The sequence below is a fragment of the Apostichopus japonicus genome, chromosome 2 (genome assembly GCF_037975245.1).
Source record: "Apostichopus japonicus isolate 1M-3 chromosome 2, ASM3797524v1, whole genome shotgun sequence".
Classification (NCBI taxonomy): domain Eukaryota; kingdom Metazoa; phylum Echinodermata; class Holothuroidea; order Aspidochirotida; family Stichopodidae; genus Apostichopus; species Apostichopus japonicus.
In genome coordinates, this window is record NC_092562.1 from 4,545,374 (window position 1) to 4,571,218 (window position 25,845).

At 36.2% G+C, this 25,845-nt stretch overlaps 1 protein-coding gene across 7 annotated transcripts in view; it reads left to right on the plus strand.

Moving 5' to 3' along the window:
• Positions 1-19,662, plus strand: part of LOC139975077 (spermatogenesis-associated protein 1-like) — a 37,656-nt gene extending 17,994 nt beyond the window's left edge. For 2 of the 7 annotated variants that reach the window (XM_071982719.1, XM_071982733.1), the window contains 8 exons: positions 1,751-1,964; positions 2,972-3,578; positions 4,277-4,340; positions 9,120-9,245; positions 9,927-9,950; positions 13,656-13,822; positions 14,898-14,996; positions 16,109-19,662. In XM_071982719.1, coding sequence (XP_071838820.1) covers positions 1,751-1,964; positions 2,972-3,578; positions 4,277-4,340; positions 9,120-9,245; positions 9,927-9,950; positions 13,656-13,822; positions 14,898-14,996; positions 16,109-16,267 — 1,460 coding nt within the window. In that variant the 3' untranslated portion in view covers positions 16,268-19,662. Of the gene's footprint in view, positions 1-796; positions 1,965-2,971; positions 3,579-4,276; positions 4,341-9,119; positions 9,246-9,926; positions 9,951-11,441; positions 11,466-13,655; positions 13,823-14,897; positions 14,997-16,108 lie in introns of all 7 variants that reach the window. The other 5 variants (XM_071982728.1, XM_071982739.1, XM_071982698.1 and 2 more) reach the window with 4 other exon arrangements.
• Positions 19,663-25,845: the final 6,183 nt, after the last annotated feature.

Genomic DNA, 25,845 nt, shown 5'->3' on the forward strand with positions numbered 1-25,845 from the left:
TCTTTAGGAAATGCTACTGTTTATGACTTGACCAGTTGGAAAAATTGTTGGATATTGATCATTCAAGAGTATTGACGATTTATCCAAAATATGATCAAAGGAGTTGCTTGAAATTAAAGTTAAGGGAATCAAGGAGATCTATGGACCATCTGATCTCTTTAAAGTTTGTACAAGAGTACTCTACCAATAGTTTGCAAATTTTGTAAAGTTAATTATTAAAACTTCTACTTTGTTCAATAACCATATTGTTTAATGTTTATTTTATAACCCATTGTGTCATTGTTGCATGTTTTCATATGTATTTTGTTGTTGTTGTTCAGTTTTGTTTCCATTTATGGTGTTTCCAAAGTACTAACTAATAATGTGGTTATTTATGTAGTATGTTCATAAATCCTCTTTCATCCTTCCTGCATGTACACATGTATGTGTGTGTATGTGCGTGTACGTGTATCCATGTACTGTGGTTTTCACTGAAGCGTTAAATATGACTACTGTACAGTATATAGTCATTTGGTCTCTCGTAAATTCCAATATTTTGGACGACACATTGTACAATTCATTCCATTCATTGGGTGCTGGGTGTTTTTTTTTCCTAATTTTATTTTACCTAATTTTTTTAACCATAATTTTTCATGTTTAACTGTTTTATACGTGTCCATTGTGTACTGCACAAGGAACTAATAGACCCAGAGCCCTCGAATTGAAAACATTCAGTTCTGTGAATCTGCCGTTATCAATATTAACTTGCTAAAAATCAAATTGATTTAAATGAATGACTTTTTGACACTTTTTGCAGACCTTCGGCTCAGGAAACTTGCCTATAATCTTCAGCAAAGATTCCCAGCTACAAATGGGAAGATGAGAATACAAGGCCCCTCTGAGCACCAGTACTCTGTTAATGCACCCAAAACAACAACTTCTTACCATTCTTCCGTTAACCTACGATCTGCTTCTTACCAGCCAAGAATGGCCCTTCTTCCTTCCTCTAGTTTCCCTCCTCATCCTCCCAATAACTACCCTCACTCACCTCAGTCCTTGCCTCTTCCCCACTATGCTCAGTCTAGACAATTTAAAACCCCTCACGATAACCAGGTCCCTCCCCTTCGACACCCTGTGCAATCTCACTCCACACAAAGTTTTCCTACCAGACGGATGCCCGTCAGTACATCCTCTAATCCAAGCTGGGAGGGCAGAGGGAGTTCAGGACCGTTCAGTGAAGGGTTACCCTCACAGAACTATACCTTATCTCAGCGTACCTATTCACAAACGTCTGAGGGCACCCTTCCAGAATTCTTGTCACTGCCAGAGAGCCAGCAGTCGGCTAACGTCCCATCGTACAACTCAACAGACCCACTTAATGGACAGTCTTCAGTGACTACCTTAGAGAATATTAATGAGACAGATTCCAAGTTTGGTGTCCCCATTGACGAATCTAAATCTGTGGGCAATAAAGATCCGTCTATTACCAACCTAGGGCAGCACCATAACCCTATCCAAGATTTAGTATCAACCTTGCCCTCTGAAATACCATTGGCTAACTCTGTCAGGTTGCCTGATACCACGGGGTACCCTCCTGGTAACCAGGATACTTCTGGTGCACTTTTCAAAGCTGTCCCAGGGGATACCAAAATTGGTAAGGATTCGCCCGGAAAGTCTTCCCAAGATTCAGATTTTATTTCTGCTAATACTCTTTCGATTTCTAATCTTTCACCTAATCACCACAAAATTAACAAACCGTCCGTCTTACCAGTTTTCTCCTCTCCTGCACCTACGCACCCTGTTTCCGACGCAGAGCCTCATCACTCAGACACAACTCCATCTGAAGGAAGAGATTACGAGCAACGGGAGAGTCCCAGAAAGGGAGGGCGGCAAGAAACTTTCACTAAGCACACCAACAGCGACTCTGGTCTCGGCGAGCAAACACCAGAGGAGATCTCGGAAAGAATTCAGAGGGAAAATCATGGGTATGTTCTACAGCTACCCGGTACTCTACCTCCAAAATTTGACAGCTACAGTAGTTAGGTTTTGCATATTTGCAGAGAGTTTGGGTATGGTTCAACTTATTATAACAGCTAATTGTATGGGTAGGTCCCATAGAAAGTGCACTAAAGAATAGACTTCCTTGTGATATATCTTTCACAAAGAGCAACATTTGCTATGGATATTTCCTACTAGCAGTGGTGTGGATTAATGGGTGTAGGGACTACCCATATATATTGTCCTTTACATGTCAGGGTTCACAGCACTGGGACACAATATGAGCTGTATGAATAAGCGATTCAAGATAAATGTTAGGAACTGTTCATACTGTCAGTATGAGTGTTTTGAAGCATGATATGATAGGACAGTATAGAGTGGTATTGGTATTATAATCAGATAAAGGTTAGAAACTGTTCATACTGTCAGTACAAGTGCTTTGAAGCATAATATTGGTGTACAGTATAGAGTGGTACTAGCATTATAAAATCTACCCAACTGTCTGTAAGGGTTAGGGTATGTGACTGGCAGCTATAGGATTGGTTTAATTGGCCATCCAAATGCAGGAGATGCAGGAGATTTTTTTCTCCATATTTATTGACTCGGCAAATTTTAAAGATTTGTTATGTAGTGACATTGAAAAAATTGATGCAAATTCAAATTTAAGAAAATTCACACAATTTGTCAGGTTAAACTTAAAAAATAAAAGAGATCTCTTTTATGCTTGACATGTTTTTGTTATTGAACTACCTTTTTTTGGCAGTTTCATTCGAGAAGCATTTTGATTGATATAATTTGATTGGAATAGTATTTAATAAAATATGGAGGAGAAAAGGAAAGACAAGTGGACACTCTACCAAGACTTCAAAGTGATGCTTTTCGTAACTTAGTAGCTTAAATTGATTAACCCTCCTCAAGACTCGAGAGTAATTATGGAGTGTTGGGACATCCAGAACTGTTTCAAAAAGCTTCTCTTCTTTTCATGTTTCTTTAGACCGCAGACGACGTCTAAAGATCTTGAAAGCAGCCGGCAGCCACATTATGAGAATGATGGACATCTACCCATTGGAAAAGACCGTATTCAAGAACATGAAGATCCCGATCTAAGACATCGGTCGGAGCATCAAGGGTACTTTAAGGACTCCCCTAGAGGAGGTTATCAAAACAATCAAAATTATGATTCACCTAGAACTCAAAGGCCGCCTCAGTATGAAGAGGGCCCTGGCCCTGACCAGAGGCCCATGGAGAATTATACCGGAGGATACAGTCACAGGGATCCCTCAGTGCCGGGACAAGGCCACACTCAGCAGCCCGGTGGGAGTTACGAGGATGATGAATCCCCTAGGGGTGTGTATCAACCGAGTCGTGGCCCTGGCAGGTCCATGGGCCAAGGAAATCATGATCACAGGTATCAAGAGGAGAGATATGACCCACAAGGTGAACATTCTTCTGGATTCCAGGAGTCAGTGAATGCCTGGGAGGAGGGAAGACCCCACGACGGACAAGATGGTGGAATGGACGATGCACGTAATACGCAGAAAGCGATGGCTTACTTACAACTCAGCAGCGATCATGCACCCTCACCCAAACTTTATCCTAGGGTAACGTATAATTTGATTTGCCCTGCACAGTGTCAAAGTCCGGTAGGGAGTCCTTAGGGACTTCCACTTTAATCATCAAACTTCATTAAAACCAGATATTTTGATGTCAACTGATCATATACCCCCCGCTCCTCCCCTCCCCCCCAAAAAAGGGAGGAAAAGAAAGCTTCAAGTTTGTTTTACTTTACGTCAGGTAAAATATGACGTGTCTGGCGAATAAGCTGCACTCTGACTTAATGGTAGTGTTAAATTGTTCACAAAAATGTAAAAAATTGAACTCTAAAGAGTTTACTCTGATTTGGCTATGACTAAATCCAGTCTAAATTTAGATTGACAGTTCATTGGGCTGTCAAAGTAAGGTAAAAGAAAATTGAATGTCACACTTTCTCATGAAATTGGGAGTGTGTTGAAAACTTGTTGAAAGTAATGACCATGGAGGGGGAGAGAGGTAAGGAGGGGAAGGGATGGGTGGGGCGGGCAGGCGGGGTGATGTTAGGAGACAGAAAAGTGGGGAAGGGCAAAAAGAGAGAGTATGAAAAGGAGAGGGTATTGTCCGAGAGAAATCCATCCCCTGAATTGACGTATCAACTTTTATAACAGTATGGTAGTTACTTTTTATCCATTTAAGAAGTTCATATTGCAAGTTTTAGAGATAAGAGAGGGTTATAAGTGTTCATTTTTCTACCTTGTTTTTTCAGCTGCCAAGCAGTGACAGTCCATCAGAGGCCTCGTCGTCTGCAGTATCAAGTTCCAACCCAGAAAGTATGCAAACTATTTTACCATTTGCCCTTTTGAGGGGTGGGGCATGAGGAGGGGGGGCAGGTTGAAATGTAAGGGCATTTTTAGAATCTTGAAGCCTGTTAGGCTTACGAGTGCTATGTGCGATTATTGCTATGTGAGTTTGCGATCTTAAGTCTTGATTTTCATTCCATCCCTCTTCTGACACCAGTTGTCAAGTTCCGTTGAGGGTATGGTGTTCACGTCAGTGAAAAATGTCAGAAGAAGTATCAAGTGATTGTGCAGGCTATTAACATCGTCGAAACTGATACGGTTCATTTTGAAAATACAAGAAAGGAATTAAACACAGATGCTTTTTACATTTGTCTTTAGAAGCATTACTTGAACAAGGCTACATCTTTTACTTGCTAACTGCAAACTCCAACCTTTCAGATCTTTTAACCTGTATCCCCTTTAGGTCTACCTTTGTGTAAATACACAAAGCTGTTATGCATTGGCCAATTCTCTATCACACTCACCTCTTAGGACAAACTCTTCAGGGGAACATTACCGAATAGTCTCTCTTGATACATTCTACCGGTGATAAAAGTCTCTGAAGTACAAACAATCTGCAAGGCCTGGTTGCCAAAAACAATTACTCCCAAAATGGTTCAGTTCACAAGGTACAATATACGCTCCCAAAAACAAATGAGAATACACAGTTTAGTTTTACTGAAAGGATTACAATCAATGAACTTATTCAACTTGGTTGTTGATTCCAACAATATATATTTCAGTTTCCTGTAACCCCCTGGAGGGAAGTTTTGTAAATTATGAATGTTCTAAAATGGTCACAAAATTTATCACTAAATTGATTTTCTCAAATCAAATATTAATCTGGTTTGGGAATTATGGTCAGTCTTAGCTAGAGAGTAACCAGAATTATCCCTCTGTTCTTCAACAGAATATTCAAAATCCATCCCCTGTTGGGTCTTAAAACGTTCATTAAATCTTACATCCTATAAATAGATAATATGTATTTGTATATTGAGCAGTGAAATAACAAAGTCGTTAACATAACAAGCATGAAATTCAATATATTAGTTTTCTGCTCGTGTGGGAAGACAAGTATCTGAAAATGCTTTTATGGCTAGATTCCAGATCTGATATTAAAGACTGGTTTGGAGTTGCTACTGCTCGTAGGTTTTTAAAAGTTTAGATATATTAATTATTCAAATTGATTATCGCTTGATGACGATGAGACATGATCCTGCGAGAATGAATACTTCCCAGTAATTCTCAGAACAGTGCAAGTTGATATGGGTCCAATAGGCAGTGTACAGTAGTTTATGTGAGTGGATTCGTGACGTAAAAACCACATGATGGTTCATTTGTGTTTGGAATTTGCTACAGCCTGGTAGTAGCATGGGGAAAATAAAATCTGTTACCTCAGTTACGCTGCTAGAGTGAAGTCTGTCGTATGTGGGTCAGTCCCACCGCAAGTGAAGTCTCGTCTGTAGGTGCTAGGTTTGAGTCATCTGTAGGTGTAAGGTATGAGTCGTCTGTAGGTGTAAGGTTTGAGTTGTCTGTGGGTGTTAGGTTTTGAGTAGTCTGTGGGTGTTAGGTTTGAGTAGTCTGTGGGTGTTAGGTTTGAGTTATCTGTGGGTGTAAGGTTTGAGTCGTCTGTAGGTGTGAGGTTTGTATCGTCTGTAGGTGCTAGGTTTTGAGTTGTCTGTGGGTGTTAGGTTTGAGTCATCTGTGGGTGTAAGGTTTGAGTCGTCTGTGGGTGTAAGGTTTGTGTCGTCTGTAGATGTAAGGTTTGAATCATTTGTAGGTGTGAGGTTTGAGTCATCTGTGGGTGTTAAGTTTGTATCGTCTGTAGGTGTTAGATTAGAGTCTGTAGGTGTTAGGTTTGAGTCATCTGTGGGTGTGAGGTGTGAGTCGTCTCTTATAGTCAGAATGAAGTTTATCCAATTATATATGAATATATGAATATAAATTTCATAGCTTGCTTGGTCATAAAATGGTGCAAATGTTACAACCCAGCACAAAGTACAGGACTAAAAGACAAAGAATTCACAAATTTATTTCACTCGCTCTCACATTTCTGTTGCAATTGCCTGTAAAAATCATTTCTGTGTTATTGTTTTCTCAAAGTTTGCATGAAATAGCTGCCATCATGCACGCTTAAGTTTGGATTAATAATATTCGGTCTAGAGATGACAGTATCGACCACTGTCCAATGTTACAAGTCAAAAGTTTGGCTCTCAATACAGGTAGGCCTATGAACAGATCAGGAATGATACAGTTGTGTGTCGCTATGGTAACATCTCTTGCATGCATATAAGAATCTTACTGGTATGGCTTAAAGGCAGCCCTGTTCTTTTTGGGTTGAGAAGAAACATTTCAGATATTTAAAAGCGGGGGGGGGGGGGGTGGAAGGTGGTCCTGGTGGGGGGGAGGTGTAATGCCAGGTGGGGGGGAGATGCAATGCAGGGAATCGTGTAGTGCCCACAGTTTGTTGACAATACTTAGCTCTTTGCAGGTTTATGAAGTTTGCTTCTGGTAAAATACTGAATATCCTATGGTTCAGTGTGCATAAAATTGCAAATACATAACCCATCCCATCTTTGCATAGTATTTCGTGATGCCACACGGGATGAATTATTCCCCGTAATTGCAATCCTTACTAACGAAGCAGAGCAGATTCTTTTGAGGGTTGTACATGATCACTTGAAGCAACTGCCTGTATTTTGAAAACATGTACAAATAAACAAACACAAAAATATGAATGTTTCTCTCATTGCAATAATGTCACAAGAGAGAATTTTCGAAATTTCAACTTTTGTGTTCGTTCGATCCTATCAAAACATATTCTGTACCTTGCACGGATCTACTGTAAGGGTTTTTACAGTTTACAAAGGGCCTTGACAGACAGACGTGACTTTAATAATTGCTAAATTTTTAAGCAATTGACCTGTTTGTCCCTTCTGCATGTAGGCACAGTGGACATTACATACGCATGGTGTAACTTGCCTTTGGAAAAGTCCATCTCTGATGAAACATTACGCTCCCTGACTTTGTCCCGAGATTGACAAATTGAATATAAATATATCAGGGATTTTGGACTATTATAAAATGGTAAAACCCATAATATATTCATCATGCATATGCATCAATCTCAGTATGACATTGGCAAAAATCCTTGTTTCTTTAAAAAAAAAAAAATCAATTTTAGCCCTATTCAATTGACAATATTCAACCAAAATTGTTCCTAAACCAAATTCACATTTTTTTTTTTCCCCCCCTCGTATGATATTTTTTATTTTCCACTTGAAGTTTTACCATTCACTGTCGACAGCGGTATTGTATTAACATTGTATCCATTTCACAGTGGCTCTGTTTTGTCTCCAAGTATATGAATATGATTATATTCCTTTGTTTGTTTGCTTAATATTCTATTATTTGTGTTTATTGGCTTTCTTGGAATGAATCATGACTTCACTTTCTTTCTGTAAACTTGATGATTGAAATTGTACCGACAGTGGTCCGTAGACTTTATAATACTTATAATCCTTGTTCACATTTGAGAATGCAAGGTGGATCAACGTCGAAATAGAGAACATTACGCAATCACAGAATGTTCGCAGTGATTGCTTTCTCACTGTGAGGGCTTTGTTCTGTACGTTCGTACACATATTACTTTCGTACCAGTTTAATGCAGTAGCCACTAGGTCCAGTAACGGGAGGTCTGGGGTCCCTTTATCCCCATCACCCTAATAGGATCAGGTTCCGCCCCCCTCTCCCAAAAGGGAGATCATGATTGCTGGGATCTGATCCTGTGTATATGATCATTGATCCACGCTACCATCTTGATGGCCCTCGCTAGATCAGTTCCTTGTGTTTTCAATTGTGAAAAAGGAGATAGATTCATGTTGCATGTTGAATAATAATAACTTTCTGTGTGGAGTGTGTTGTGTTAGTGTGATCGTTTGATTTTGGAAAGGTTCACCCTATTGACTGTGTTTAAAAGAGAAGAAATCTAATTCTTTTCTGTTATTTTGTTGTCTATTTTTTTTATCATCATTCGGTTTTACCCATAATGCAAAGCAGGAAGGAGCAGGAATTGCTCCGGGTTGGATTGTGCATCCTCTGAAATTTCATCTCAATGATCATATTGTGTTCTTGATGAACCATTTCTTTCCATCCATTTTTAATTGTGTTTATAATATGAGTTGGTGTTTATAACATCTTCTCTGATTTAAATAATTTCATATATTTTTTTTTCAGTGAAGTTGATCAGCGGTGTTGTAAATGAAATATAGTGTGTTCTTATTTACTGGACGTGGGTTACTCCAGTAATATTTTGCAGTCGGGTTGGTGTATCAGGGTGTATAATATTTGTGTGACTCAACTACCTTGTGCAAACTTGTTTTTATCAAGAAAGTGTTCTATAGCCATTCTGATTGAAAGATATTATTTTCTCTTTGGTGGAGATCTTTGTATCCTCTGCACGTCATTAGCTAAACTCCTTCGGCTGAAACTTATCCGAAATATAAATTTTGTCCATCTTGAGAACTCAGTAAAACCAGTAGAAAATACACCATTTTCTATTTTAATTTGTAACGTTTTGAATAATAACGCCTTGCCAAAATATGGAAATACGGACACCGTTAACCTTTAACAGACATTGTTAACTTTCTTCTCCATTTCACAATGCATTGCAAACCCTTCTCCGAGTTACTCTAATTATGAATGCTGTACACCATTAACGAGTAACACTAATTGTTCTACTACTGTCTTTACGATCATCTCCCACCTCAGAACAGCGGATAATGAGTCAGATGAAGGAAGAGCAGCAGGCCAGGCTGGACATGGAGAAAATTAGAGAGGAACTCATCAAGAAGGCCAAGAGCCTTCAGGGAAAGACTATCGACCGAAGGAAAAAAGGTACATTTTTTATTTGTTTACATCTCTTTCAGCGGGCAAACGTTATAGCAAACCAGGCAGGTAGAATTTCATTTAGGAAATCTTTCTAGTGGGTCACAGCAAGCAGTTGCACACACATATGGGTCCACATGCTTTAGCATTAATATCCTGCCCCCTACAAGCAGTATGTAGCTCAGATCATAGAGGTCCGAAGTACTGTGCAATTTAACTTCAACATTTTCGACCAATATGACGTGTGATTCTTTATATCGCTTTCCCTTAGAACCAAAAGTTACTTTTAAAAGAAAAAGTCAGTTTTGAAGCTTATGTAAATGATTTAAAAGCCAAATTATTTTTAATTGTTCACAAACTCTGGTGTTGTTCGATGCTAGCAGGACATTCGTTCACAGATAACAGCCACAAATTTACAAAATATGATGAATATTAATAAAAAGAGATCGCCACACGGAGTTCAATATTATAGTCGGACTATTTTTCGACAATACCGCAATTTTTTTGGATATTTTGTCTGGTAAAATTGTGCCAAATAAAATTTGCAGAAGTTTTGGAAAATGTATGTACATTACGTATCGATGTGTTTTGCCTAGTCGATAGGATCTTCAAATATGGCAGTGAATATCACAGCTAGTCATGTGACCTTATTGAATATTTCTGTTATTTATTATTTATTATCCTTGGCAGATGGCATGACTGAAATGCTTCAAGGTAACACACGATGAGTAGAGGACTTGTAGCAAGTCTACATACTTTTGTCATTAATGTCCGCACATGCTGCTGTAGATTTGCATGATGCATCTTTGTATAGGATTTGTGTTGTTTCCTCTGTGATTAACTAAAATACCCTGTCAAGCCTATGTTGTTGCTATCTGAACAGCGTAAATGGTGGTCCTTAATGATGTCAACCAATCACGTTACCGGATGATGGAAGCTGACCTTAATTTAACAGCTCAGGGATTGTCTAAATAGTGTATATTTTCCCCTCTGCCTGCTGACAATTATTGTGTACAATAAGAGTCATGCAAAAGTCATGTGACAGCCATGTGATGAACATCTTTCTTTGCTTGATGTAGTTAATAATCATGTATACTTTCCCCTTGGGCTGCTGGCTCAAAACATTCATGCAATCGTCATGTGACAACCATGTGATGAACATGTTTGTTTGCTTGATGTAGTTAATAATTGTGTATACTTTCCCCTTGGGCTGCTGGCTCCAAACATTCATGCAATCATCATGTGACAGCCATGTGATGAACTTGTTTGTTTGCTTGATGTAGTTAATAATTGTGTATACTTTCCCCTTGGGCTGCTGGCTCCAAACATTCATGCAATCATCATGTGACAGCCATGTGATGAACATGTTTGTTTGCTTGATGTAGTTAATAATTGTGTATACTTTCCCCTTGGGCTGCTGGCTCCAAACATTCATGCAATCGTCATGTGACAGCCATGTGATGAACATGTTTCTTTGCTTGATGTAGTTAATAATTGTGTATACTTTCCCCTTGGGCTGCTGGCTCCAAACATTCATGCAATCTTCATGTGACAGCCATGTGATGAACATGTTTGTTTGCTTGATGTAGTTAATAATTGTGAATACTCTTTCCTTTGGCTGCTGGCTCCAAACATTCATGCAGTCTTCATGCATAATTTTCATGCATCATGCATCATGTGTGCTATATATTGTCTTTGTGATACAATATGTACCCATATAGTGCACAGCAGTAAACACCAAACATACAGAACTTGCGCATACTTTCAAAGGTTTTATTGCTTCAAAGGTATGTTGTAAAACGATAACCTTACTGCATAATCCATGTAGTTTAATAAATTCCAAGTAAATATTGAGTATTGGCTTGGTAGAATCCGTCAAAAATATTTGTTGAACCAACAAACAAACGAACCGAAGCTGCTGTGAGCTGAAAAAAAACAAACTTTCTCGTCCACCCCTTCTTGTGCAAATAAAATAAATACCACCATATTTGGATGCCAATATCATAAAAACTGCTCCCCCAAATTTGTTTTGTAGTATTTTGTTCCTGTAGGGTTATCAATGTTATTTCAGGTAATGTTTAGATTTGTGTAGGTGTCTCGAAGGTGTTGCTTTACTTTCTATTCAGATGGTCACATGATCACAATTATGTCATATTCATTCCTCTTTTGTTTTAATACTGTCTCGTAATCTGCTGGGTTAAACAGCCAACACTGATCATGAGTTAGAAGGTATGGTTTATACTTCAGTCTCTCATTTATCTTCGTCAGCGGTTGAGGTGCTGGATCACTCACTAATAACAAGCAGTCACGCATATATTTCTTTTGTGTTTCCTAGAGTTTGATGTGATTGCATTGGTTTCTCTATTGTTTCAATATTTATATCCAATAATTTTGTCTTTCCACATAACATGTATGCATTTTGTATAGAAATATTACATGGGCTTTTAAAAGTTTACAAATATTTCTCATTTAATTACAGCACTAATTCACAGACAAGTAGTCTCGTAGTGTAGACGGTTTCATTTCTGCATACGGCTATCAAACGATTTCATTTCTACAACCGGCTAAACTTTCCTTCCCTGCTTTGAAGTGTTTCTTCATCTTCTTCTTCCAAACTCTTCATCAAGTAATTTAACTTCAGTGACAGATCTACTTGGAAGAGGTGGGGGATGGGGAGGGGGTGGGGACGGGGGGAGGAGGGGGAAGGGTTAGGAAGAGAGTGGATGAGTAAAAGTATGCAATGTGGAGAGGAAGGCAATATTATTTCTAATATGGAAAGAGGATGGGGTGGGGAAAGGAAGGGGGTAGGGGGGAATGGAGAGGTCAGAGTACCAGTATCAAGCAGTATGACATAGATTAAGTAGCTCATACATGCAAACATGTGTATTACATTCTAGGGGCATCCTGACAAACTTTCGGATTTGAAGACTAGAAATTTTGACATGTGTTGGTTATTTGTTTAGAGAAAGTTTTGTCTCAATAGTGTTAGCTTAAAAATCTGCCTTTTAGATATTGATAAAGATATTATTCAACAACCCAAGAGCTGGTCTCCTGGTTCAGTTGGACAGCAAATATAAGCATTATAAGTATACAAATTTATCAATAGTCCTAGTTAAACCCTTTTTTCATGAAGTTTGAAGACTTAAGAGTGGACAGTTTCGTTTAATATGTAGAGCACTTTAACCAACACTTTCAATTTTTTCTTCAATTTTTTCTTTTTACATAAATATTTAACCTGAATATCCTTCAGCACAAAGCCCGCTTAATCAGAACTAAATATACTTTATTCTATAGAATATGTATGAAAATCTACCACATAGCTATAAAATTTTGAAGGCATTTGCAGTCATCTGAAAACTACTTCATTTTATTTGAAGACAAATTGAAATCTCTCCTTGCAGTTGACATTCAAGAAAACTATCCATTTGTTTCACTGTGAATATTCTCAGTCATTTCATTTCGACTATCGGACAACCAAACTTTAACTAACGTTTAACATTTGTTCAACGATGGATGACCAGAAATCTGATGCAATCATTAACCACAAATAAGGATCTAGAGTTCCAGTCCTTTTGTTTATTTTGCAAATCACTTTTATTTTGAACAATAACAAAATCATATAATGTAGCTAATTTCTATATCATGTAACTTGTCAAAACACATTAAAAATGTGTTGAGCTTTTTACTTTGACAGTCAACGTCTGTTTGGACTCGTGATCATGAACTGTTATTGATATTAACATAAATGAACAGAGAATTTTGATTGTTGAGTGTTCGGTTTATAATGTTGTGATCACTTCCGTTCTCTGGATATCTTCATCTATTGTAGAAATATTCATTTACAGAAACCACCTCTGTTCTGTTAGTTTTTGTGACCTAACTTTGGCCTGCTATCACTACCTTTCAGAGAGTGGATTGGTGGGGGGGGGGAGGCAGCAATGACCCCCCCTAACTTGTGTAGTTTCAATCATGAGTACTTACTGTAAGTTAGTTTACATAGGCACCCTACAGTATGTTGACTTCTGAGTACTTCAATTTGAATTAGACTTGTCTGCAAAATTGCTTTCTGAGGTGTAGGTAGAAACTGTGAGGCCAGCAAGACGACTAACTGTACTTACAGCCATGTTAGGGTTCCATTGCACAGTTTTGTAGCAAAATTCCCCCAAAATCCTCATTTGGGGTTTTATGTCCAAATATTTGTGGTCATGGTTCTGTTTTTTTTTCTTTATAGTTACCAACAAGCAAAGAACATGTAGTTTTGCTTATTTTTGTCCTACTTTGCTTTAGTTTGAACTCATAGCTTAAGAACTTTTATCTAATATCCTGTTCTACATTTTCCTCTTGTAAAAGGCTGTATTTGTGTATGTCTTTTTGTCATCTTGTAGTGGTATTAATATTTGTTGTCTGTTTCCAAATCAGCTCGCGATTATTGGAAGAAGCGTTACTATGACGAGAAGAAGAAGACCCCGGGATTGGAAGATCAAGTTGCAAAACTGGCCAATCAAGTTCAACTTCAGAATCGCAAACTCATGAGTCACCTGGAAGGAAAAGGAGCGAAAGCACCCAAGGGGCCGCCGTCCAAGAGAGTAAGCTGCCATGTACTTAACAATTTGTTCTTAAGAGTACGGCTATACCAGGGCTGCAATTAATAGCATGTTGCCCGTTAGTGCCCCTACCCATTTACCTTAATGCCCTAACGAGTCATCTTCTACAGACGGCAATAACTGCAGTGTCCCTTTGATAAAGTTTCTCTAGATGCCTACATAAATATCTATAATCATTATTAAACTAAATCAAGATTAACAAAAACTGTTGTTATTCCGACGATATTTGTGTCAGAAAACAGTCTTTTAAGCAAACCATTCTCCATTTCCATTTAATCTTGATTTATCTATGTATATACCCATTCAACGAATGTTGTCTCTATAATGTATTGTGCTTTCTGTGAGCTTAAAAATGTTACGTTCAACATTCTTGTATTTAATTGATGATGGAAATAAATGATGTCAATGTCAAAGAAAAAATGTCAATTTTGACATATGACCTCATGAATTATTCTTGTTTGCTGTCATTTCTTATATATATTTCACACTTTGGAAAACATCCCTCTGTGCCATTTTAGTTTGTTGTTTTGGAAAATTGCTTTGGTGTACCCATTTCATAAAGCTGACAACTTGATGTTGTGACTTGCCAAATGCCAATGCAATTAAAATTCGAGGCAATTTTCTAACTTACCCTAAAATAAAAGTTGGCCTTGCCCATCTCAGACCTTAGTTCAATGCCATGACTTTTCATATGCACCAGACCACAACTTATGTCACTGCAGGAGGCATTTTGCATGTTGCAAAGCAGCACAACAATTTTTTTGGGGGGGGGGGGGAGGGGGGTACAGAATTGTCATCATTGAATTATGACAAGCTTCCTGGAAATGCTTCTATTTATTCGAAGGTTAAGTCTAGACAGAGTCATTGACTTTGAACTTTTGTTGTACACAGTTTTACTGGATTAAGATGTTATTTTTGTAATTATTTTTTTCTCTGCCTTAGTGTTGGTTCTAATAGAGACTTAATTCAGCTTTGTACTTATTTATTTATTCAGTCAGAACTGTTTCTAAGAATACCTGCCCACATTCATTGGCCTTTTTTCTTCTTTTTTTTGCAGATGGATCATAAAATTCAAATTTTCAAGCATCAGTATGACCTGGATGATGTGAAGAGGCAGGTGGACAATGCCAGGATGAAACTAGGGACTGAAATAAAGGTACAAAAGAAAGAATGGGAGGTGGGGGTGGGAAGTGGGGGTGGGGTGGGGGGATCAAGACTAATTGACCAAAGCACCCGGCTTCCACTTTCTCTTTGTATAATTATTCAAATTTGCTTGTAGTAATACCCGGTTGAAATGGCTTTAAAGGATGAATGGTGTACCTTTTGAGTTACACATAGAGAAAAATGATTAATTGTTCTAGCGTCATTCAATATATTCAAGATTTTAATGATTTTAATTGTTTGGTTACTCAAATTTATGTGGTCGTCAAGTACTGTTAAAACACAATGCTAGAATCATACTGGATCCCATCAAGGTTGAAACAATTTCAAATAATTCTAACGTTTGATTTTTTGTAAATGAGTACAATGTAAAATATTTTCTCATAGTGATTGGGAGGGGGTAGGGAGGAGGGGGTAGTAGCACTTGATCTGAGGTCAACAGAATTCAAATCTTAGAGTCTTGAAAGCCCCAGGGATTTTATCTTATCGTGCAATCGTGGGTCACAGTTTGTGCATGCATTGATCAATATATAGTATGTAAGGTTTGTAGTATCTCTACAGGTTTTGGTATTGGTGAAATGACAACAGAGGTCCAGTCTTGTAAAGATCTTAGGAAAGGGAATGTTGAACAAGGTCAAACTTGGCAAGCATCTTGCCCAGGAATGTTCAAAGAGCCATCTCATGTTTCTTGTTGGGCTCTTGCGTTAGTATTTACTTTACTATCGGAATGACCTGAAATGGTACCTGACCATGTGTGAAGTTGATACTATGCATATTCATAAGAGGCGTGTCATATTGTATCAACCTAAGTTTGGTATGATCATAATATACTACGTAATAGACTACAATGTTTATTTTCCTTTTAATCAAGGAACCATTGTGTCCATTGGGCTCTTGTTAAGATTTAGCTTTTGGAATGGGCTTATTAGATACTGGTTGTATGTTCACTAATACGGCTCAAATAATCATTGGAAGGGTGGCCACTTTGGTTTCCTTTAATGAGTTTAGGAGACAGTTACAAGGTGTATTCTGCAGAAACTGTAAAATATGGCAAAAGGTTTCCTACCACTTGACATTCTTTTCTAACAATTCTGTGCCTCTTCACAGCTTCGAACCCAAGCGGAGACAGAACTGAGAATCCTGAAGTCAGAGGTGACACAGAAGAAAATCAACGTGACGCTGAAACGTGGGAAACAGCTTCAAGCGGTACAAAAGTCATCAGGAGGTAAACTAACCTACCAGACTCCTCGTCCTACCGGCCGATGATGAGGCGATTCTCAGTGACGAGTAAAATAAGTCAGAGGAATTCACATCACTAGTACTACACAACTTGGTAATATCGTAACAGATGTCTTAGCAACAAGAGAGTAGGTATCAAGCCATATTCTGTCTTTAAAAGATAATTGGGCACAAAATTTTAAAACTTTAAGGCCCTTTTCAAGATTTTTAGGAAATTTTTGGGATACCCTTTACTTGGAAAAAAATACATAAATAAATAAAATGGTAGCCATCCAAAAACTTGAATTCCAATTTCCAATTATGAATGTAGGATTTTGGTCACCAAAGAATCCACATTTTGAAGTTTTAGTCGTAGAATCCATGTCGGCGGCAAACAGTTGAGTTCCATGGAGATGCGTGAGTTCATTGATGATTTAAGTGTAGTATTACACACAGTATGTTACCATAGTAACCAAGCAAGGACGTGTTCACAAATGTTTGTAACCGTTACTGGGTGAACAGGAAATTTGCCAAGGAAAGAGAGGTCATGTCGTACTTGGGTTTTGATCATATTACTAGGGTCCTATCCTGGAACTGTTTAATATGGTATGCATACAAAAGGTTGTTTCATCTTTTATCCAAGTTGAAATTTACCTTTTGAATGCTGTATTAGTCATCTCATCTGCTTATCTGTAAACTTCCTTACTAGTTGATCTTGGGAGAGATCTTTGTCAGTCGTATTCATACATGATACGAAAAAAAATCTGATAAAATGTTTCAGGGGCGGATCCAAGATTATGTTAAGCAGGGGGTGTGGCACTGCAGTGGAAGCCACTCCCATTGCATGGAGTGGGCAGGGCTGTGGTGATTATTATTTAAAGTATGAATTAGATCAATATCGATTACCTAATATAACAACTTAAGAATTATTGTGTGTGAGGTTGAAAAGGAGGAGGGGTGGGGCAGGTGGACAACCCCTCCCCCCTCTGGATTGTTATTATGAGGAATGTGGGATTGAAGTTTTTCTCACTTTTGTTTATTAGACATTTCTGGTGCACAGTATATACATGTAAACGATGCATTTTCTATTTCCTTTTCTTATTCTTTGTGAAACGTAAACGTAAAAATAAAGTCTTTCTCAGGTTCCCATGAAATGTGAGACAATCAATTATAAACCAATCTCATTGTAAATGTGTGATTCCAACGCTCTAGTAATTAAATGGAATCATTACAAAGAGTTATTGTTAAAGAAACATCACTGAAATGCTTTTATGTAAATAGTTTTGATTTTTATGAATATTTTGTACCAATTGTATTTTGTGGACAAGTAACCTTTTTTTTTTTTTGCTTTTGCTTTTTCATCTTCCTTTGAAAAGGCGGATATTTGTGACTAGGGGTTAGTTTAATTAAGGTCTCATACCTCATGGTAATATAGTTTTGTTAAATATGAAAAAACACCATTGAATCCTGAGAGCCATCTTGATATAGGTACATTCATGTAGGCTACATGTTCTTTTGTACAAGTGGAAGCAACCGGGTTGATCAATTGCATTTATAAGATTGTGGAAGGGCATGCAGTTATAATATCTAGACCAGGAGATTGATATTTTAAGGACTTAACATCTTCCATCACAAAAAGGAAATATTACATTATATGAGAAATTAAAAAAATCAAAATTCATTTTACATATACATTGTCCAAATGCCGTGTTGAAATATGAAAAATTTCCACTGTTCATTAATTATTCAGCGGTTTCATTGTTTTGGTTAATATGGTGGTTGATTTACAAACGGCTTCCTTGATATTGTTGCTTTACCACAGACCTGCATTTGCAGAGTTTGATAGACCTTGCGTGCCACAGAAAAACTTGTGCATGTGATGCAACCCCACAGGGCTCACTTGACCTAACCTGTGTTGTAGTCAATTTGAAAAAAAAGTTGAAAATTCCGAGTTTGATAGACCTTGCGTGCCACAGAAAAACTTGTGCATGTGATGCAACCCCACAGGGCTCACTTGACCCAACCTGTGTTGTAGTCAATTTGAAAAAAAGTTGAAAATTCCGAGTTTGATAGACCTTGCGTGCCACAGAAAAACTTGTGCATGTGATGCAACCCTACAGGGCTCACTTGACCCAACCTGTGTTGTAGTCAATTTGAAAAAAAAAGTTGAAAATTCCATGGAGGTATGATAAACAGGCATGTTTCTGGATGTTTAGGGAGACCACCTTCTCAACATAGGATGTTAGTAGCATTAGCCTGTTTTAAGTTTTAGAAATATTCTCATTAGTGTGCACTAGATGTTTCAGCTTCATAGGTGTCAAACTGTCAATGGTATAGTAGACCTAACTGTATATATGTTTGTATGTGTGTTTGTTTGTACGTATGTATATAGATACATATCTTTAGTCATGTGTAGTTATGAATACAATATATATTTATGAATTTATTGTTACGTTAACTGTGTCTTTCAATCAAGATTTTTTTGGCATGTGAAACATGTTTTAGTCTATAAGTGTATATATGTTTCTTTGTTCATTAAGTTATATATAAGTTATATTATAGTAGAAAGGGTGGTTCTAGCAGGTGGTATCCAGTGGGTTGGATGTGTAGTACCACTATGAACAGTAAATAATTGTATTAGCAGGATACACTTGGAAGAACTTTTGAAAATTGTTCTAAAGACAATTTCGATTTGAAAAATGCAAAAAAGAAAGTATAGCCCCAATGGTAAAAAAAAACAACGAAAAAACAATTAAATCAAATCAATTTGCCAAAAATTCATACCACTGAGGGTGACTGTTAAATCGAAGAACTGAACAATGTAAAGTTCCACAGGAAAAAACTAACAACAAATGACTGTTTAAGAATGCAATTGGTAAAATATTCATTTGCTGCTTGAGATGATTGTTATGAGTTTTTAGCAATTTCTTGTATTGTCATCAGAAATTGAAAAACAAATACCCCCCAAAATAAATGAAATACTATATCTCAATTAGCACCAAAGAAAAAAGGGGGAAATGCTGTATCTCAGTCGACCCCCCCCCACCCCCACTGAAAACAAAATTCTCAATATTACCATATCAGACTGCGAATTTATTAGGCAAGCTGAATGGATGGCGCTAGACCACTATCATATCATTGGGAACATAGTGGTACATAATCTAATCCTAGCCGATGTTGCTGTAACATAAAAAACAAACAAAGAACAGTTTTCTTTCAGACAATTGATTTTAGGCCTTGCATCGCACAACTTGAAGCTAAAAAGTATATTTGTAGTTTAGATTTGTCGACATGTTTTGTGTTTTAGTTGAATAGGTAATTGCATATTAATTGAGAGGGCATTTTTTAATCTTTGGTAAAGATTTTTATTACAAAAAGTAAAATCTTTTTTAGGGGATATTGGGCATATTATTATATATTGGATATAAAAAAAAAAAAAAAGAAGTGATTTGTTACTTGTATGTAACTTCCTTAATAATTTTTAGATTTCCTCCAGGGTAGGTGGCGCTATACATTTATTTAACTTTCCAGCAGAATCTCAAAAGCTCCTAGTATGGCAACATCGTGTCCTTTGAAGTATTAAACGTTTAGTTTTGACGAGCTGTCTTTTAAATGGACAGATACTTCATCGGCAGCTTTGTTTTTTTGTGGTAAAAACAAAATGAGGAAAGCTTTGAACAATCTTTGAAGAGCCAAATTTTTGTATCAAATTTACTTCCTTGTTCTCCCATGTTATCCTACAATCAAATTTACTACATGACATCATGTCTAGACAGGACGTTAGTTCAAAGAAATGGTTCATGAAGGGAAAATGACGGAAAATGTTAACTATTAATATCATTCTGTTATTGCCCTTTCAGTCTATATATCAAAAGAGATTGAATTAACAACTTTTCCTTTCTTCGTCTTTAATCCCTCTCTTCAAAGAAGTAAAGGGTCATCGGTGGTAACCCTAAATATTGAGCCTCCTAAAATAGATAGAAGCTTTCAAAAAGTACATTTCCTGGTGGCTCTTTATCTCCCAGGTTACTTGCTATGTTTACACTGATAAAGTGTTTAATTGAACATTTCAATAAGGAAATATAATTTAAGGGTTGTGGTAAAAAAACTTGTGGAAGTTCCCAGCGGAGCACAAGTGACTACTGTTAGGCCTCAGTCTAGCTTACTAATTGGGCCAAATACTGTTGACTTTCGAACTCCGGGACTCAGAATAAGTTAACATTTTGACACTCACGGTCACGCTTAATATTATTTATGTTTTTTTTTTTTAGGTGTTGTTACATTTAAGTTTTTTACTTAACGTGGTTGACCTATTTATGTGTATTTAAAATGACGGAAGAAACTTTTTTATATGTACATACATTTGTTAAAATTGTCCTAGGTAAATGCATACATATCTATAAATATTGAATGTTTTTAAAGAATTATTGTTTTGAAACAGTTTTTATCTACAACTCCTTTTGTTTTTTCGTCATTCTTACTGGAAACAGCTCACTGTGTAGGAGGACCATAACACATACAAACTTTTGGGCCTCTTTGTAACTTTGGTCAAGCCAGTTTTGGCCCTTCGATGTTTAAACAGCATGAGCCCCCCTCCCCCAACTCCCCGCCTGAATACATTAAGTGAAGGGAGCTCTACCTCATTTAGATAAGTTTGGGAAGAATTGAAAAAGTCGCGATTTTGGCCAAAATTTGAAAAAATGATAAGGGTATTGCCTTACAAAATATTCAAGAAAAATATGAAATTTCTCAAATCTCTTTCAGGATGCTCATACGGATTCTTAGGGCTCAAATATACATGTTCGTCAACTTTAAAGTGGAGTTCCTTGGAATTCAAAGCTAAATTTGGCGTTATTAATCATAGTAAAAATATGAATAAAAATGTATCAAAAGGGGGCATTTTCTTTCCAATGGTTACGAATTTGAACATAATTATGCCTGATATATAAAGAGAAGAGCCCTCTACCCAATTTACATAAGTTTGGGAAGAATTGAAAAAGTCGCGATTTTGGCCCAAATTTGAAGAAATGATAAGGGTATTACCTTACAAAATATTCAAGAAAAATATGAAATTTCTCAAATCTCTTTCAGGATGCTCATACGGATTCTTAGGGCTCAAATATACATGTTCGTCAACTTTAAAGTGGAGTTCCTTGGAATACGAAGCTAAATTTGGCGTTATTAACCATAGTAAAAATATGAAAAAAAAATGTATCAAAAAGGGGCATTTTCTTTCCAATGGTTATGAATTTGAACATAATTATGCCTGATATATAAAGAGAAGAGCCCTCTACCCTATTTACATAAGTTTGGGAAGAATTGAAAAAGTCGCGATTTTGGCCAAAATTTGAAAATATGATAAGGGTATTGCCTTACAAAATATTCAAGAAAAATATGAAATTTCTCAAATCTCTTTCAGGATGTTCATACGGATTCTTAGGGCTCAAATATACATGTTCGTCAACTTTAAAGTGGAGTTCCTTGGAATACGAAGCTAAATTTGGCATTATTAATCATAGTAAAAATATGAATAAAAATGTATCAAAAAGGGGCATTTTCTTTCCAATGGTTTCGAATTTGAACATAATTATGCCTGATATATAAAGAGAAGAGCCCTCTACCACATTTACATAAGTTTGGGAAGAATTGAAAAAGTCACGATTTTGGCTTAAATTTGAAAAAATGATAAGGGTATTGCCTTACAAAATATTCAAGAAAAATATGAAATTTCTCAAATCTCTTTCAGGATGCTCATACGGATTCTAAGGGCTCAAATATACATGTTCGTCAACTTTAAAGTGGAGTTCCTTGGAATACGAAGCTAAATTTGGCGTTAATCATAGTAAAAATATGAATAAAAATGTATCAAAAAGGGGCATTTTCTTTCCAATGGTTACGAATTTGAACATAATTATGCCTGATATATAAAGAGAAGAGCCCTCTACCCCATTTACATAAGTTTGGGAAGAATTGAAAAAGTCGCGATTTTGGCTCAAATTTGAAAAAATGATAAGGGTATTGCCTTACAAAATATTCAAGAAAAATATGAAATTTCTCAAATCTCTTTCAGGATGTTCATACGGATTCTAAGGACTCAAATATACATGTTCGTCACTTTAAAGTGGAGTTCCTTGGAATACGAAGCTAAATTTGGCGTTATTAATCATAGTAAAAATATGAATAAAAATGTATCAAAAAGGGGCATTTTCTTTCCAATGGTTACGAATTTGAACATAAACATGCCTGATATATAAAGAGAAGAGCCCTCTACCCCATTTACATAAGTTTGGGAAGAATTGAAAAAGTCGCGATGTTGGCCAAAATTTGAAAAAATGATAAGGGTATTGCCTTACAAAATATTCAAGAAAAATATGAAATTTCTCAAATCCCTTTCAGGATGCTCATACGGATTCTAAGGGCTCAAATATACATGTTCGTCAACTTTAAAGTGGAGTTCCTTGGAATACGAGGCTACATTTGGCATTATTAATCATAGTAAAAATATGAATAAAAATGTATCAAAAAGGGGCATTTTCTTTCCAATGGTTACGAATTTGAACATAATTATGCCTGATATATAAAGAGAAGAGCCCTTTACCCCATTTACATAAGTTTGGGAAGAATTGAAAAAGTCGCGATTTTGGCTCAAATTTGAAAAAATGATAAGGGTATTGCCTTACAAAATATTCAAGAAAAATATGAAATTTCTCAAATCTCTTTCAGGATGTTCATACGGATTCTAAGGGCTCAAATATACATGTTCGTCAACTTTAAAGTGGAGTTCCTTGGAATTCGAAGCTAAATTTGGCGTTATTAATCATATTAAAAATAAGAATAACAATGTATCAAAAAGGGGCATTTTCTTTCCAATGGTTACGAATTTGAACATAATTATGCCTGATATATAAAGAGAAGAGCCCTCTACCCCATTTACATAAGTTTGGGAAGAATTGAAAAAGTCGCGATTTTGGCTCAAATTTGAAAAAATGATAAGGGTATTGCCTTACAAAATATTCAAGAAAAATATGAAATTTCTCAAATCTCTTTCAGGATGCTCATACGGATTCTAAGGGCTCAAATATACATGTTCGTCAACTTTAAAGTGGAGTTCCTTGATATTAGAAGCTAAATTTGGCGTTATTAATCATAGTAAAAATATGAATTACAATGTATCAAAAAGGGGCATTTTATTTCCAATGGTTACGAATTTAAACATAATTATGCCTGATATATAAAGAGAAGAGCCCTCTACCACATTTACATAAGTTTGGGAAGAATTGAAAAAGTCGCGATTTTGGCCAAAATTTGAAAATATGATAAGGGTATTGCCTTACAAAATATTCAAGAAAAATATGAAATTTCTCAAATCTCTTTCAGGATGTTCATACGGATTCTTAGGGCTCAAATATACATGTTCGTCAACTTTAAAGTGGAGTTCCTTGGAATACGAAGCTAAATTTGGCATTATTAATCATAGTAAAAATATGAATAAAAATGTATCAAAAAGGGGCATTTTCTTTCCAATGGTTTCGAATTTGAACATAATTATGCCTGATATATAAAGAGAAGAGCAATCTACCACATTTACATTAGTTTAAGAAGAATTGAAAAAGTCGCGATTTTGGCCAAAATTTGAAAATATGATAAGGGTATTGCCTTACAAAATATTCAAGAAAAATATGAAATTTCTCAAATCTCTTTCAGGATGCTCATACGGATTCTTAGGGCTCAAATATACATGTTCGTCAACTTTAAAGTGGAGTTCCTTGGAATACGAAGCTAAATTTGGCGTTATTAATCATAGTAAAAATATGAATAAAAATGTATAAAAGGGGCATTTTCTTCTCAATGGTTACGAATTTGAACATAATTATGCCTGATATATAAAGAGAAGAGCCCTCTACCACATTTACATAAGTTTGGGAAGAATTGAAAAAGTCGCGATTTTGGCACAAATTTGAAGAAATGATAAGGGTATTACCTTACAAAATATTCAAGAAAAATATGAAATTTCTCAAATCTCTTTCAGGATGCTCATACGGATTCTTAGGGCTCAAATATACATGTTCGTCAACTTTAAAGTGGAGTTCCTTGGAATACGAAGCTAAATTTGGCGTTATTAACCATAGTAAAAATATGAAAAAAAATGTATCAAAAAGGGGCATTTTCTTTCCAATGGTTATGAATTTGAACATAATTATGCCTGATATATAAAGAGAAGAGCCCTCTACCCTATTTACATAAGTTTGGGAAGAATTGAAAAAGTCGCGATTTTGGCCAAAATTTGAAAATATGATAAGGGTATTGCCTTACAAAATATTCAAGAAAAATATGAAATTTCTCAAATCTCTTTCAGGATGTTCATACGGATTCTTAGGGCTCAAATATACATGTTCGTCAACTTTAAAGTGGAGTTCCTTGGAATACGAAGCTAAATTTGGCATTATTAATCATAGTAAAAATATGAATAAAAATGTATCAAAAAGGGGCATTTTCTTTCCAATGGTTACGAATTTGAACATAATTATGCCTGATATATAAAGAGAAGAGCCCTTTACCCCATTTACATAAGTTTGGGAAGAATTGAAAAAGTCGCGATTTTGGCTCAAATTTGAAAAAATGATAAGGGTATTGCCTTACAAAATATTCAAGAAAAATATGAAATTTCTCAAATCTCTTTCAGGATGTTCATACGGATTCTAAGGACTCAAATATACATGTTCGTCACTTTAAAGTGGAGTTCCTTGGAATACGAAGCTAAATTTGGCGTTATTAATCATAGTAAAAATATGAATAAAAATGTATCAAAAAGGGGCATTTTCTTTCCAATGGTTACGAATTTGAACATAATTATGCCTGATATATAAAGAGAAGAGCCCTCTACCCCATTTACATAAGTTTGGGAAGAATTGAAAAAGTCGCGATGTTGGCCAAAATTTGAAAAAATGATAAGGGTATTGCCTTACAAAATATTCAAGAAAAATATGAAATTTCTCAAATCCCTTTCAGGATGCTCATACGGATTCTAAGGGCTCAAATATACATGTTCGTCAACTTTAAAGTGGAGTTCCTTGGAATACGAGGCTAAATTTGGCATTATTAATCATAGTAAAAATATGAATGAAAATGTATCAAAAAGGGGCATTTTCTTTCCAATGGTTACGAATTTGAACATAATTATGCCTGATATATAAAGAGAAGAGCCCTTTACCCCATTTACATAAGTTTGGGAAGAATTGAAAAAGTCGCGATTTTGGCTCAAATTTGAAAAAATGATAAGGGTATTGCCTTACAAAATATTCAAGAAAAATATGAAATTTCTCAAATCTCTTTCAGGATGTTCATACGGATTCTAAGGGCTCAAATATACATGTTCGTCAACTTTAAAGTGGAGTTCCTTGGAATTCGAAGCTAAATTTGGCGTTATTAATCATATTAAAAATAAGAATAACAATGTATCAAAAAGGGGCATTTTCTTTCCAATGGTTACGAATTTGAACATAATTATGCCTGATATATAAAGAGAAGAGCCCTCTACCCCATTTACATAAGTTTGGGAAGAATTGAAAAAGTCGCGATTTTGGCTCAAATTTGAAAAAATGATAAGGGTATTGCCTTACAAAATA